At 43.7% G+C, this 14,831-nt stretch overlaps 1 protein-coding gene across 2 annotated transcripts in view; it reads left to right on the forward strand.

Moving 5' to 3' along the window:
- The window catches only part of LOC138260173 (rab9 effector protein with kelch motifs-like), a 145,461-nt gene that overhangs the window by 60,232 nt on the left and 70,398 nt on the right, over positions 1 to 14,831 (forward strand). Inside the window, exons 3-7 of one of the 2 annotated variants that reach the window (XM_069208413.1) lie at positions 5,282 to 5,390; positions 6,661 to 6,786; positions 7,076 to 7,135; positions 8,520 to 8,757; positions 8,935 to 9,057. In XM_069208413.1, the coding sequence (XP_069064514.1) occupies positions 5,282 to 5,390; positions 6,661 to 6,786; positions 7,076 to 7,135; positions 8,520 to 8,757; positions 8,935 to 9,057 (656 nt within the window). The remainder of the gene's footprint in view (positions 1 to 5,281; positions 5,391 to 6,660; positions 6,787 to 7,075; positions 7,136 to 8,519; positions 8,758 to 8,934; positions 9,058 to 14,831) is intronic. The other variant, XM_069208414.1, reaches the window with a different exon arrangement.

A 14,831-nucleotide genomic window follows, 5' to 3' on the forward strand; every position in this document is an offset into this window, starting at 1 on the left:
CATCTGGGAAACTTGCCTTACGTAGTCAAGTCTGACAATCGCTGGAGGACAATAAGGTATCTGGAGCACAAACTCTAGAACTCCTAGATGTTGAACCCTTGGAGACATTTTGTCCTTCTGGAAAATGCTGAAAGTTAATATTTTCTGAATCCAGTTGAACTAATCCACAAGAAGAACAAACTCCATCCTTCTCCTTAGATTGTGTTTTTTTTTTTCTCTCTCAAACAATCTCAATTGTTCACATGGATTTTGATGTTTATTAATTCCATTGTTTTTTCATCACCCAGTTTATGAAATGCTCTACTAAGGTCTCATGTCCTGACCAGTTCCCTATGTTGTCAGCTAATTTGGTTACCTGTAAAGTATGATAATGCCTTTTGGTCAAGCAGTGGTTGCAAAAATGTTAAAGACCTAAAAATAAACACAGCCCATCATAAATCTGCACTAACAGTTTGGTCTAAAGATGAGCACGCTTTTGGCTTCCTGAGCTCTGGTTCTGCTGCTTTTGCAAGATGTCTATATGTGAGAATGAAGAAACCATTATGAGGTAACCAATTCTAATAAAAGCAAAATGATGAAAAGCGAAATTGAAGAATTTTTATTTTGAGTATTAATAAAAAAACTTTACACTTGAACTTGAGAAACATGTTTCCCTCTTATTCATAAATTCTAGCATTGAATTGTTAGGATTGGGGAAGATGTGGTGTTAGAGTTGTTGGACAGATTAGGCCTATGGTTTGGATTGTGGCAGGGGATTCATTAAGTTATGTGTACTTGTAAAGTGCTCTATCACTAGTGAGGGTATTCTGATGCTGAGATGGTGTTTGTGTCTAGCCCTGTGTGTCTAGCCCGGTTTATTGAAAGGCCAAGCCTTCAGCTTCTTGCAGACTTCAGGAAGAGAGGAGTAGACTTTGATGTAGGGTGGTTGCTCTTGCACACTTTCGAAGTGATGTGAACACCCATCCTCCTGATCTGGTTCTGTGTATGTGTGGGATGTGTGTGAGTAGGAGTTTTGTGGATTGGTGGTGTCTAGGTGGTTGGTGGGCAGGGATACGACTGTTCAGTTAGGTGGGACCTAAGCTGTGTAGTGCCTTGAATGTGTCTGAGGAGTTTGAAATTAGCATGTTTGTGTATCGGGTGCCAGTGGAGCACTTTGAGGTGTGGTGAAATGTGAGTTGTGTGTGGGAGGTTGAGGGTGAGTCTGGCTGCTGAGTTGAGGATGGTGTGTAGTTCCCTGATGATCTTGGAGTAGAGGGTGTTTCTTTAGTCCACTTTGCTGTTGACAAGGGCATGAGTGACTTTTTTTCTTGTTTTTCGTTACATTTATATTTAGGGTTATTACCTGTTCAGTTACACTGCTGAAGGAGAGGGATGTGGTTGGTGCAATTGTCAAGGCTGTTGCTGGGTCAGTGTTCACCACTTTGAAGGCCATTCCTTCTACTACATTATTTCTGCATGCTAACTTTGGAACACCCCACCCTTTATGCTTTGAAGTGATAAGGTCTTTGTCGCTCCCCTACTGTTTTAACTGCTTCTGTGCTTACTTGAAAATGCAGCCTTTAAAGGGGATATTTAGTGTGGAGGTAAAAAGTTATTTTGCCCAAACCTGCACCTCTAACAATCGCAAACAATAGGCATTCTAGGAGTGTCTGTTGTCAGCTGTGGATTTGTGATCTGGATGGCCTCCTTTTATAAAAGAGGTTTTGAGAAGTTGAACCAAAAATGGTACACTAAAAACCGCTGACAACATATGAGAGGTTGTGGTACAACTAAAACCCTTAAGCACAGTACATTACAGGCTGAAGAAAATGAACTCCTAACCATTAAATTGTGGATGTTTTGTCAGGTTTCTTAAGGATATAGCCTAGGGGGAACTACTCAATAAGTGAGCAGACATTTCAACGTAAGGAAACTTACAGATAGTACTATGGGGCAAAAAAAGTCAACCAGCCTATGTAGACGTGAGCAGAAAGAACGGTTAGGAGTGGTGTCTTCCCCAGTATCTTCCATTAGCAGTTTTACATCTTCTGTGTGAAAGTTTGAGAGGAAATCAGCAGACGTTGTTATGGCGATTGACTCTTTTGGAGTAGGGAAGATGAAGACTGCTGTTTTAGGTGTAAGCGACTCTTTGCACCACAGCCCTTGATGGAATTTTGTTATGGTTACTGTTGTGTGTCTGTCACCACAAAGATAATATTAAAATTAGTGTGAGTTGTCTGCACTTGAACATGGGCATCTTGCATTGTTATATGTAGCGTATGCAACCATTGATTCCTGCTGGGATGGAGGTCATTGTTGTGTCCTTTTGCTCCAAGCCTCATTGAGTTCAAAGACCTGCACTAGAACAATTCACGAATTCAGCTGCCTTGGTAGTCTCTGCCTCACATCTTCCAATCAACTTCTCAGCCTCTTATTGTGGCAGCTTTGGCCTTCCTAATACAAAATCCTGACGAATTAGAGCTTCCAGCTCCTCTACTGAGTTTAAGTACTTAAGAAAATACACCTGCACTTGTTGGCTAGAGTCCCAATTGTCCTGCGCTTTGGAAAAGGCCTTTGAGAAAACATCTGGCTAGGCCTAGGTGTTGCAGTTACTTTTTACATTTTATGGCTAGGACCACCCCCAGGACACGGTCGAACCCTCTGTCCTTCCAGGAAATGTATAGAAAAAGTGATAGTCTGACCCAAAAGAAGAGGCTTTATTGACCCGGAAGATGAGCAGAAGGCCAGGTGACTGACTGACAGATCTGTATGGAAGCATCTCCTTTTGAAGGGCAAGCCACTGCAGCCAAACTAGAGTGGACTGAGTGAACAGTGAAAAAAACCCTCTGCACCACCAAGAGGTCAAGAAAGTGTTCCCTCCTTTGATGGACTGTGCCTTTTAGTGAGACTGATAGCTCCCCTAAAGTCTACCCTTTACCTAGGCAATGGACTAAAGAAATTCCTCCTTTCAATCTATGCAATTTAGGGTGTGCCCCGTCAGTCTTAAACGGCTCTAACCCACGTTGTATGATTTACAGTTCTGGATATATCATTGCTTAAAGGTGTAGAAGCAGTGTACCCATTCATGTTATGTTTCCCTTCTTCCCAGAGGATGCCTCTGCGTGCCACCCCCACCCCCTGCGTAAAGACTTTGAATGTGATCAGCAATTCATTTTGTGGGACTCCCTTGCTTGCCATGCACATGGCACCCGTTAGACTAATTTATAAGATGCCACACTGAAGTGTTGCAACCATTCACCCACTCACAATCAGTTTAGAAACCCAATTTAGTAGATTTGATAACAAAACGTTGTGCAAATGCTGTGCTTTTGGAGCTGCAAAAGTATCTGCATGCGCTTTTTAAGTCCAAAGTTGTCTGTCAATGAGTAATTGAACTTTTACTCCTCTCTCCTTTAATTCAGCTGCCATTAACTTCCCTCGCATTTTTATCACAACACTTGAAATTTATGCGTGAGATCACCACCTTTTCTAAGCCATTAGAAAAATGTCTCCTAAGCTAGATATTATGTAGCATTGGCATTAAGGAAAATTACTGATTTATTTGTTAATTTATTTTGATGGACATTTGTTTACTTTGAGGTTATGATTAGTAGTACTGTAACTGAACAACAATGTAATTAAAAAATAATAAACATCTATTTAACTTGAAATATTTCAACATTTTCAGTTCGTTAAGATTACAATAATGAAACAGAACGGAATGAAAAATGAATTAGAAATGGTATAAAGCTATTGGATTTAGAGTAAGAATTCCTTTTAATCGATAGAATTGTGTTTTGTTTAAGTTAGGTAATTGGATTCATAAGAGGGTGATGATTAGCATTAGGAGTACATTAAGGTAAATGTGGTTTAATGTATTTAAAAGCTTTAAAAAGGGTTGTGTTGGTATTATAAGAAATATTGTAATTTATTTTCATCTAAGGTTGATGTTCAAATACGTTATTTTATATAATCAAAATATCTAATTTAATCCTGGTTAGAACCTGTTTTAATTAAACTGAGTAAAATGAGACTAAGGAAAAGCTCAGAATTATAGTAAATGTTAGAGAGTTTGGACGAAGTAAAGATCAATTAAAAGTTGTGCATGTGTGGGTGAACTAAAGGCGTCAAAGTAAAGGAGTGGGGAAGTAAAGGTTGTGAGATTACACACATGCGTCTCCATCATGGATTTAACTTGCTACTGTAGTGACCGTTCGCTTGCAGGGGCTTAGCTTAGTCAGTGAGATTTGGCGGTGGCGTGAATCTCAAATTGCCCAACTAAAAATATAACAGTGGGCTGCAGGGAGGAAGGGTGAGATGACCAAGGGTCGAAATGAACTGTTTCCATGCGGAACACTTTGCCTCTGCCTAGAGTGACACTGTGGGCATAAAAACAATTGGTTGGAATGCTACCCCGAACGATTGCCACTGGCTAGACTACTTGCAAGCCGACGCCCCATCACTATTGCCATGTTTTGATTGCTAGTAGTATACTTGGAAACTTGAGTAGCTCATCTTTCAAAGCTTACCACTGCCAATGTTTTTGAGTTCCAAAAGTAGTAAATTTGCACCCATTCATGGAATAATTCAGTGGGTGCAGATGTATTACTTTTTAGTAAACAAATCAAACATAAGAGGTGCTGTACAGCGCACATCAGGAACTCCGGTATTTAAAAGTGCGCTCATATGTGATAATAAAGGAAAAGGATGTTCTGTGAAATAAACTATTTGCCTAGGAGGATCACACACTTTGGACCAGCAGGGAACCCCTATTGATTTCAGGTTCTCTAGTTTAACATTTTTAAATTCAGCTACAGATGGACAGCTCGGTCTTTTTGTCTCTCTTGCTTACACCACTGGTCACTGTTTTGTCTTTAATTCTTGTTTCACGAAGAGAAAAACCAACGCAGAAATAACAGATCCGACTCGGGGCCCTCATGCCAACTACCAAGCCAAGATTGCATTTGTTTGGGTGGTGTCACACCCCGTGAACCTGCGCTCCCTGCTCGCATGCCATTTGAGTGCAGGTCAGCATCTCCCGTCTAAAAGGCACAACTACTATTTAAAGGCGGGACAGTTGTTCGTTTTTTTTTTTTTTGTGGTGAGAGTATGGGCTGATGGTGGGTTTTTGCTCACATACAATGCTGACCCTAGGTAAGTTTCTCTCGGAGACATCTGAAACGTATACTATCGTTTATTAGTGTTTCGAAGGCTCGCTCTGTTTTTAAAAATAATTGTAAACGTTGATATTTTGAACCATGGAGTGACCGTTACTGGCGTATTGCAAATCTCATTGTGTCAGCAGGTCACTGGTTTGGGAAGGAGACTGGAGGCTGGACTTCCTCATGGACTCCAGGAGTCTGGCGGAAAGGGGCACTCCTGCGAAGCTCATTCTAACCGTGAGTGGGCAGGTAAGCTTATCTCCCCTAAGTGTTGCTTAGCTGAAGTAAGATGGCCGACCGATGCTGCCATTCAGCGCGCGTAGAGGGTAGCACTGTCTACTAGATAAAGTGAGTGCACAATATTAGGCCCACACCCCGTTGCTTTAAAGAGAAATGTTTGATGGTTCCTGGATACAGGGGAACACTGCATAGTTGGTTAGACACTAACTGGTAAGGAGTAAAGTGGTATTTTTTTTTTTTCGCAACTGGGTCTTGAGACATCTATTCCCATGTGAATAGTTTATATCAATCTCTACGCCTGGTAGTTTTACCTTGGCATGGAATTCAGGCCGGTGTCCCATAAACCTCCCCCATTATTACCTGGAATATGACCCACTTTGGGGATGGATAACCGCTACTAGCATAGAATGTAAGCAAAGTTATTGTAGCAAATATCACCATTACAATGGCAGCACAAAATGATCAGAATGTGAATAGTATGACACCGTGTGGCTGGGATTCTCAATAATTCCCCTTCATACCAAGTCTCTGCTAATTAGAATTAGCATCTAAAAGGACTGTTGTTCATAGAGGTGGATACATGATTATATGCTTATTTGGTACAAGCTGGTTCCACCCTGCTTCCGATGTCCGCTTTGTGTGAGACCTCCTTTGTTATCGGCCAGAGTCCTTGGTAAAGCAAAATCCCTGGATACAAGATGTGCGCTTGTCCATCTCAGAAAGCACAGTGTTGTATTAGTATTGTTTCAAAGGACGACCGTGAGTAGATGCCCCTCATGATGAAAGATGCAAGGCGAGAGGAACTGCATGGGAATTCCTGGTTTTATATTTGAATATAAAACTAATAACAGTCTGGGTCCTCTTTGCACTAAATACTGAAATATGAAAATATGAGCAAAAGTTATACTATTGTATTATAAAAAAGCTTCACCTTGTTATAAATTGGTCAATATAATACAGTTCACAGTGTTAGCTGTGAATAACTTTGGGCCCTTAGGCCACGGGTGGAAATGCTTAAACGACATGTCCAGTTAACCACCATCTCTACATTAGGGTGCACACTGTTGACCTTTGTGTCTCCTTCAGGATACATCCATTTAAACTCTGTTTCTCTTTTTGCAAGAGAAGTAGAGATCCAGTTGAGCTCTTTCTCACCTGCTCAATACATGATGTCCATTGGAAAGCTTCTTGCTTTACGATACAGCCATTTGACATCCATTTCTACTTGAGAGTTTGTTCACTTGCTATGTCACTCCTTTAATTTTCTTTTATGTTTCAGGTGATAAAAGCTGGAGGGTTCAGCAGCAGCACTCCAGCCAGGAAACGCTCAGCCACTGATCCGCCACATAGCCCCTTGCTTTCTGAGAGCACCATCCCTCTGGTTCGCCCAGAGATGCCCTTAGATGTAAGCAAACCTGTTCCACACCTTATATTATTTTCTACATCATTTCTGAAACTGTAGGGAAACATTTTGTATTTTTCTGTTATGTCCTACAAAAGTGAAATAGGCTTTGCCAAGTAAAAGTTAATTTGTGGGGTGAGGAGTAGGCTGGAGAGGGAACGTTTAAAGCTCTTAAATTTACTCTTCAAAAGTTTTTGAATGATAGTTGCTGCATAGCCTCTCCTTTTGATGTACATCCTTGATATTCTACCCTCATTAATAAAAACCTTTTTTTTTTTTTTTCTTCTTAAAGCATGACCATCATGCTGCAGACATTTCGGAGCGCTGTACGGAGGTTATAATGAAGGATCACGTGAGTGCAGTGTTTGTTGCAATGTACAATGCATGGCAGAATCTCTTCTGCTTCAGCTACAGCCATTTGGGCCTGTTTAGGTTGTGTAAAGACAGGCTGGGGTCAGGGTAGAGTTTGTTTAGTATCGTTGACTGTGGAAGGTATGAAGTAACTGGAGCGTGCTCAGTTATGACTGGCTAACATGAAGGAACTGAAGACTTTGCGATTGATTATGATAGGGACATCAATAAGTTATTGAAGTTCTTGGGAAGCTCCTTGCCCATTTGGATTTGTGTTTGTAAACAGTGCAGATGTGTTGATTTGGTCATTGCTATTGTGTTTCAAATGATTACTTTCAACTGTAAAGAATCCACCAATGTTACCTTTAATGCATGGTGGAATCTTCTTTGCTATCACCATAGACTTGACAGAGCATCTGCTGCCAAAAGTAGTCTTTTTCAAAAAGACCATCTGGTCACCTCTTACAACCTATCCTGATTCTGGAGAAAAAGAACATTTGTTTTAGTTTTTTCAGCCACCATGAACTATTATTTCATGACATATTCTAATATCTAATTTCATAAATTACATATTACAACATAGGGTAGTTGTTTTGCTATTTAGATAATCATTGACATTGGTAATGCTGTTCTATTGTATACATCTTTATTTTTCCATTCCTTTCGTTTTCTTTTTTCTCTCTTTCCTCCTATCTTCCTTTCGCTAGTTCTATCCTTGTCTCTTCTTTTCCTGGAAAATATAAAACACAGAATGGAATTTTCACTAAGGTACCTTTTACTTGTGTTCGTTATTTTCCAATAGTTATTAATATATTTATACATTGCTTGTTTAGCCTTTATGTACTGTACTTTTTAGTATTATTCTTCTAGAGTACTCTTTAACCCTGTTGCAAGATATTGTACTTTATTTTCAATAAAGCATTTTAAACTGCAAAAAAATATTATTGAAGAATTTACCTTGGAGTATGGGAGACCCTAACAAAGCTATTAACAAGTTTGTTCTTCAGTATGGTTGGTGGGGGGTAGAAAATAACTAGAGGATGCTCTCTGGAATACACCTTATTTTAGTCTGGGTTATGGTTGTCTATTGGAAAGTCAATGAAGGGTTTGTTTATGAGTAAGGTCGGGGGTCTCTTGAGGTAATGGTCTACAACTTTTCTCTTGCATATGTTTGGTGGTTAGGATGTCAATGGCGAATTTGTCTTGTATAGGTTTGGTGGTTTTTTTTTTTTCATTTCTTTTTGGACTGTGTACATATGTGCCGCATGAGTCCAGCTATACAGGCGTTTATATACTCTTTCAGGGTGCTGAAAATTCAGAAAGTGAACTTGAGGACGTTGTTTTGATACACATGCCCAACATTCTGGTTCCTTTTTCTGAGACAGGACCAACATCAGCTTTCGGATGTTTCTGAACGAATACCTAAAGTTGTTATCATGGAAACTTCTCCACTACCTGCAAAGAGGCCCAAACCTGCCATTGTAGGCATTGAAGCCGACATCTGTAAGAGGCTGGATGAAGGCACAAGGAGCAGGGACCGTAGACATTCTGTACCCCCACACCGGGGCCCCAGAAAGCTACAGTTTGGTTTACGAAGACCTCCAGGACCACAGCTGGCATCTGGTAACCAAACAGAAAAGACTCTTGAGTGAGAAATGTGCTGTGAATGTGCATGAGGCAAACTCATGATTGCCACTTGATTTCAGTGTCAATTTACGCAGTCTTGCCTCCACCTTGGAAATGTACATTAATATATATTTTTTTACACCCTCCTGTTAACTTAGTGCTTCTGTTTTGCAGTCTGTCCTAGTCCCCGGTGGGGTCATGCCCTGTGCCTTAGCGACCCAGACACAGCCATCTTGGTGGGTGGTGAAGGCCCTAATCAGCAGCCATGTGCAGATTCTCTGTGGAAACTGGAGATTGGTAAGCCTTGTAGAATATAATTTGTTTCTCTATACTGATCTAGATCATGGCTTTCAATTGAACTATAAATAATAGGAACTTAAGCCTCATTCACAAACTACTTTATATGCGCGGTCAATGCAGCTGACTTTGCGGCCAACGCCAAGCAACAATTCACAATGAACAAAAAGTGAATGACGATTAGTAATGGTAATTGCAAACTCTGGCAGAAGTACTGCACACACTTGAAAGATACAAGGGGAAGGGTTGGCCAAGTGAGGAATTCCTTCCCCCTTGGCCATTTGCAGTGGTATGCATATATACTTTGTGATCTTTTTGCAGTTGCAACACAAGGAATTAGGTCTCTCTGAGGACAGGTGATTAAAATCTGCAAATTGTAAGCTGTCAAAATTCACTACTTACACTCTGATTGTGCAGGCTGCAGACACCAGGGGGTGCAGATCATGGTCTCCCCAACTGCATGGGCTCTCCAATGTTGCATTCACAACATGCCACTGTTTGTGGTTTGATCTGTTCAGACTGAATTGGGGTCTTCTTTGGTGTACAAGAGCTTTGCTTCCCAGCTGATCTTCCCAGTGTTTGGGATATCCCTATAAATACTCCCATAAAGGAGCTAAGGTGCGGTTCCGCAATCCAGAGTAATTGGGATCCACACCTTGCAAGACTTGTTGCCTCTGCAGTTCTCCTTAGTGGTTAAGCAAGTCTAACTTTATCCAACACATCGGAAGAAAGCGAACCGGGCAACAAACAAACTAAATTGAAGAATGCAGGTGCCGATGGGCTACAGCATGGGGAAGGATAAGACCAAAAAGATCGTATAAAGTATTAGGGCCACTCTGTTTTAATCGTCTAGGAAAACATATTTACTAGTAACTGTTACGAAACGGGTGTAGGTAACAATGTTATGGCAAAGACAATTAAATTGTAATTCGCCACTCTATCTGAAGGGATAGAAGATGAAAAAGAAAGAAGAATCCTGCTGCTCTCCTCCCCTCGGGAAAAATGAGCGGGGGAAGAGCAACAAATGCTGCAGATCGTACCTCTGGCTCGATATTAATTCAGTTCTCATCAATCATCCAATAATCCTCTTCCAGGTTTGTATTGGATATTGGCTTCTCATACTTTTATAATAAAAAGGAATAAATATATGAAGATATTCTTCACATCGAGCATGATTGCAATTGCACTGAAGACCCCGTATTAATTTACCCGATGCTCTTGTGATGGGGCAGTTGACGGCCCTAGAGAGTTCTGAAAGCCCTCCCTAGTCCCAGGAGGACCAGCAGTGACACATGAAGAACATCAACAATAGCATCAATCGCCAGGGAGGCAATATCCTTCAAGCAGCTAATAACAAGAGCGAGAGGGAAAAGCTGTAAGAAGGGTAGGGAAACAAAACAAATGTACTTGGGAAATGTCAAACAGTGAACGAACAAATGGCTCTGGGAAGCTATCAAGGTAAAATTGAGAGGCAATTTCTTCTGGTTTGTTGATTCCAATTAACCTAACTCTGGAGCATTGACAAAATATCTCCTGTGCTCCATTTGGTCTTCTACCTGTTTCTGACCTGACAGGCCCTCCTCCACCGGCCTCACTTCTAGCTCCTTCATTCCTTCAATGCCAGTCTTCAGCCAACCTTCACTTTCTGCTGACCCGGCTGATATCCTTTACTTTGTTTTTTACTGCCTACCTTTGCCTCAGGTTCTAACAATACTCCCTCCCCAATCAATCAATCAATATATTTATAAAGCGCACTACGTACCCGTTAGGGTTTCAAGGTGCTAGGAGGGGGGTGGGGGAGAACGCTGCTACTGGTCGAAGAGCCAGGTCTTGAGGAGTCTCCTGAAGGTGAGTAGGTCCTGGGTCAGTTGTAGGTTGGTAGGGAGGGTGTTCCATGTCTTGGCGGCGAGGTAGGAGAAGGATCCGCCTCCGGATGTCTTTTGGTGGATGCGGGGGACGGTGGCGAGTGCGAGGTCTGCGGAGCGGAGCTGTCGGGTGGGGGTGTAGAAGTTGAGTGTTGTTGAGGTAAGCAGGTCCTGTGTTGTGGAGTGCTTTGTGTGCGTGGGTGAGGAGCTTGAAAGTGATCCTCTTGTCAACGGGGAGCCAGTGGAGTTTTCTCAGGTGGGGAGTGATGTGGTTGTGGCGAGGTAAGTTGAGGATCAGTCTGGCGGATGCGTTTTGGATGCGTTAGAGGCGGCGTAGGTGTTTTATCGGGATGCCTGTGTAAAGTGTGTTGCCGTAGTCTAGCCTGCTGCTGACGAGGGCCTGTGTTACTGTTTTTCTTGTGTCTGTTGGGATCCACTTGTAGATCCTGCTGAGAGTGTTATAGCAGGAGGAGGAGACTGCGTTGACCTGTTTTGACATGGAGAGGGAAGAGTCGAGGATGAAGCCCAGATTGCGTGCGTGGTCGGTCGGTGTAGGTGGGTTCCTAGAGATGTTGGCCACCAGGAGTAGTCCCAGGCGGAGGGGTTGGGTCCGAGGATGAGGACTTCCATCTTGTCTGAGTTCAGTTTCAGGCGGCTGTTTCTCATCCATTCGGCAACAGCCTGCATTCCCTCATGGAGGTTGGACTTGGCGGTGTGTGGGTCCTTGGTGAGGGAGAGGATGAGCTGGGTGTCGTCGGCGTAGATGATGTTGAGGTTGTATCGGCGGGCTACTTGGGCGAGGGGTGCCATGTAGATGTTGAATAATGTTGGGCTGAGGGATAAGCCCTGGGGTTCGCCGCAGATGATTTTGGTGGCTCTGGAGCGGAAGGGGGGGGAGGCGGACTCTCTGGGTTCTGTCAGAGAGCAAGGATGTAGTCCATTTGAGGGCTTTCTCTTGTATTCCGGCTTCGAGGAGGCGGGTTCTCAGAGTGTGATGGCATACAGTGTCGAAGGCGGCTGATAGGTCCAGGAGGATGAGGGCTGATGTTTCGCTGTTGTCCATTTGGCGTCTGATGTCTGTGGCGGCGAGGAGTGCGGTCTCGGTGCTGTGATTTTGTCAGAAGCCAGATTGGGAGGGGTCCAGGATGTTGTTGTCTTCGAGATGGCGAGTCAGTTGTGCGTTGACGATTTTTTCTATGACCATCGCAGGGAACAGGAGTAGGGAGATGGGTCTGAAGTTCTTTAGGTCCTGGGGGTCTGCTTTGGGTTTCTTAAGGAGGGGGTTGATTTCGGCGTGTTTCCACCTTTCAGGGAATGTTGCTGTTTCGAAGGAGATGTTGATGACCTTCCGTAGTTGGGGAGCGATGGCTGCGTCTGCTTTGTTGTACACGTGGTGCGGGCATGGGCCTGATGGTGATCATGAGTGTACGGAGTTCATGATTTTGCGTGTCTCGGTGTCGCTGACGTTGGTCCAGGCGGTTAGGCGATTGGCGCGGGTGGTGTTAGCCGGGGTGGTGTCTGGCGTTGTGGGGGCGGCTGTGGTGTCGAAGCTGTCATGGATGTCTGTAATCTTTTGGTGGAAGTAGGTGGCAAGAGAGTCGCAGAGTTCTTGTGAGGGTGGAATGTCGTTGATGGTGGCGCTGGCGTTGGAGAGTTCCTTCACGATGCTGAAGAGCTCTTTTCTGTTGTGTGCGTTGTTATCTAGGCAGTCTTTGAAGGAGGATCTTTTGGCTCGTCTGATTAGTTGGTGGTGTCTGCGGGTGGCGTCTTTGTGGGCCGTGAGGCTGTCAGGTGTGTGTTCGGCGAGCCATTTATTCTTGAGTTTCCGGCAGATACGCTTGGAGGTCTGGAGCTCTTCGGTGAAACAGGTGGCTTTCTTGGTGACTTGGTTGTGGGCGGACTTCTTGAGTGGTGCGAGGGAGTTGGCGCAGTCGTTGATCCACTGTCTGAGGTTGTGGGCGGCGCTGTCTGGGTCGGCGGGGTCGTTAGGCGGCTTCTGGGCAAGGGCGTTGGTCAGCTGGTCTAAAATCATTCCCTCTCCTCCACCCAGTTGCTGGTTTATTAGGAATCTCTTCATGAAAGGCATTGATGAAGTGTAAAAGAAAAGAAGCAGGTTCCCAAGATCTATTGGCTGCATTGTACCCCTTCCATGATGTAAGGTGTTGTAAAAATCCTCTTCTACATAGAGAATCAAGTATCTCTTCTACTAAAAATTCTGGATTTTCCTGAACCTGCACTGCTGAAGAAGGTTTGACCCTTTGGAATCCTATAGCTCGTTTCATCCTGGATAATTGAAGGTGTACCTTTCATTTGTCAAGGAGATTGAGTTCTACAGCTGCAAAGCCACTAACTTCTAAATAGGGAAGGGATCTACAAATAAAAGCCTAAATTTGCAATGCAACCAAGGGATGTTCAAAAAAGACCGTAGTTGGCCTTACCTTATCAGTTTTTTAGGTCTCACCTTAGACACCACATTTGCTGTCTGTTGTCAGAGTGTGTGTGTGTGTGTGTGTGTGTGTGTGTTTTAATATCTTTATTGTATTCTAAATTTTGCAAACAGACCTGCATTAATCCATTCTTAATACATAAACTGGGTCACAAGCAATGACCACGTGTCCAGGGTGTCAGCTAATTCCAGTGCACTTCTGTATCATATTGTGCTTTATGGATGCCATTCTGTTAGGAACGTATGAGGTCCCCCCTCACAGTGGGTGAAGAAAGGACCAAACAAAATCTATAAGAATCAACAAGGAACGGAGGGTGGTGCAATATTCCCATTGGTCGATAGTAGGATGGCAGAGCAGGGGGCTAGGGAGGGCAATAGTCGTAGGGAATGGAACCTGATTGAATCTACATGCTCCCTTAGGTGTATATAGGAGTGTGTACCTGCAACCTTATGAGGTGTAGCTGCTGAGACAAGTGCAGGCAGGGACCGTTTTCCAGTAGTCCAACCCCTCCCCCCCCACCTCCTTGCAGTGAATGTCTCTCGTCTCTGGGCTGATCCTGGAAGGCTGTGGGCTATTAATCCCATCACTGCAACAGACTTTGGCCTCCTTGTGTTTAAACAGGCATCTTCTGCCGCAGCATAGACTTTCACCGATTAACACCTGCGGTGGCGCATTTGACTTCCAATGCTTTGCCATTAACAAAGCTAGATCTAGGAAGCTGGATGCAAGACTGCTCTTCAGAGTGCAGCAAAAGTTCCTAGTGCACAAGCCTCCAAGCTGTGGAGAACATTGTCCCCACTGAAGCGACCAAGGAGTTGAGCTAACCTTCCGCCAATATAGGGAGAAGGAGGAGGTAGGACCAAAGTATTTTGGCACCGAGCAATTGGCAGTGCGCGCAGCAGACCTTCACAGAAGGGAACTACTTCTTTAGTTTAGCAGGCGTGACGTAAGCTCTATGCCGAAAATTTAAGAAGCGAGAACCTGGCGTTCCTAGTCACTGTAGTAGGATGCGCTATGATTCTGGCTCCCTTCTTCTCTGTGAGGGCTATGGAAAGTACTGCATTCCCATTTAGTCTTCGGACCAGTCACGAGCCCCCAGATATGCTCACCAAGGCACTTGCTGAGATATCTGATGAGCTGTCTGCCTTGGCCCATGACATAAGGATACTGGAGAAGCGCATTCTGTGGAGGTTCATCTATGTCTAAGCCCAGTCTGACCGGCACGCCTGTGTCGGAGGGTTGAATGTCAAAGTGACCAGCAGTAATGTTCTATTGTTCAGTGAGCTCCTCATAAAGGGAGATCACCATTGTGGAAAATATCACCAAGGGACACCATGTCTGCAGCCACTGAGCAATTGCAAGAACTCTTGTTACCTTACGGGGGCTCTGAGGTCTCCCATTGCTTACCACTGGTTGGCTTCACTGTCTCTCTCATTTGCTTGCTCCGTTTTCATCAACTTCC

This window comes from Pleurodeles waltl, chromosome 9 (genome assembly GCF_031143425.1).
Source record: "Pleurodeles waltl isolate 20211129_DDA chromosome 9, aPleWal1.hap1.20221129, whole genome shotgun sequence".
Classification (NCBI taxonomy): Eukaryota; Metazoa; Chordata; class Amphibia; order Caudata; family Salamandridae; genus Pleurodeles; species Pleurodeles waltl.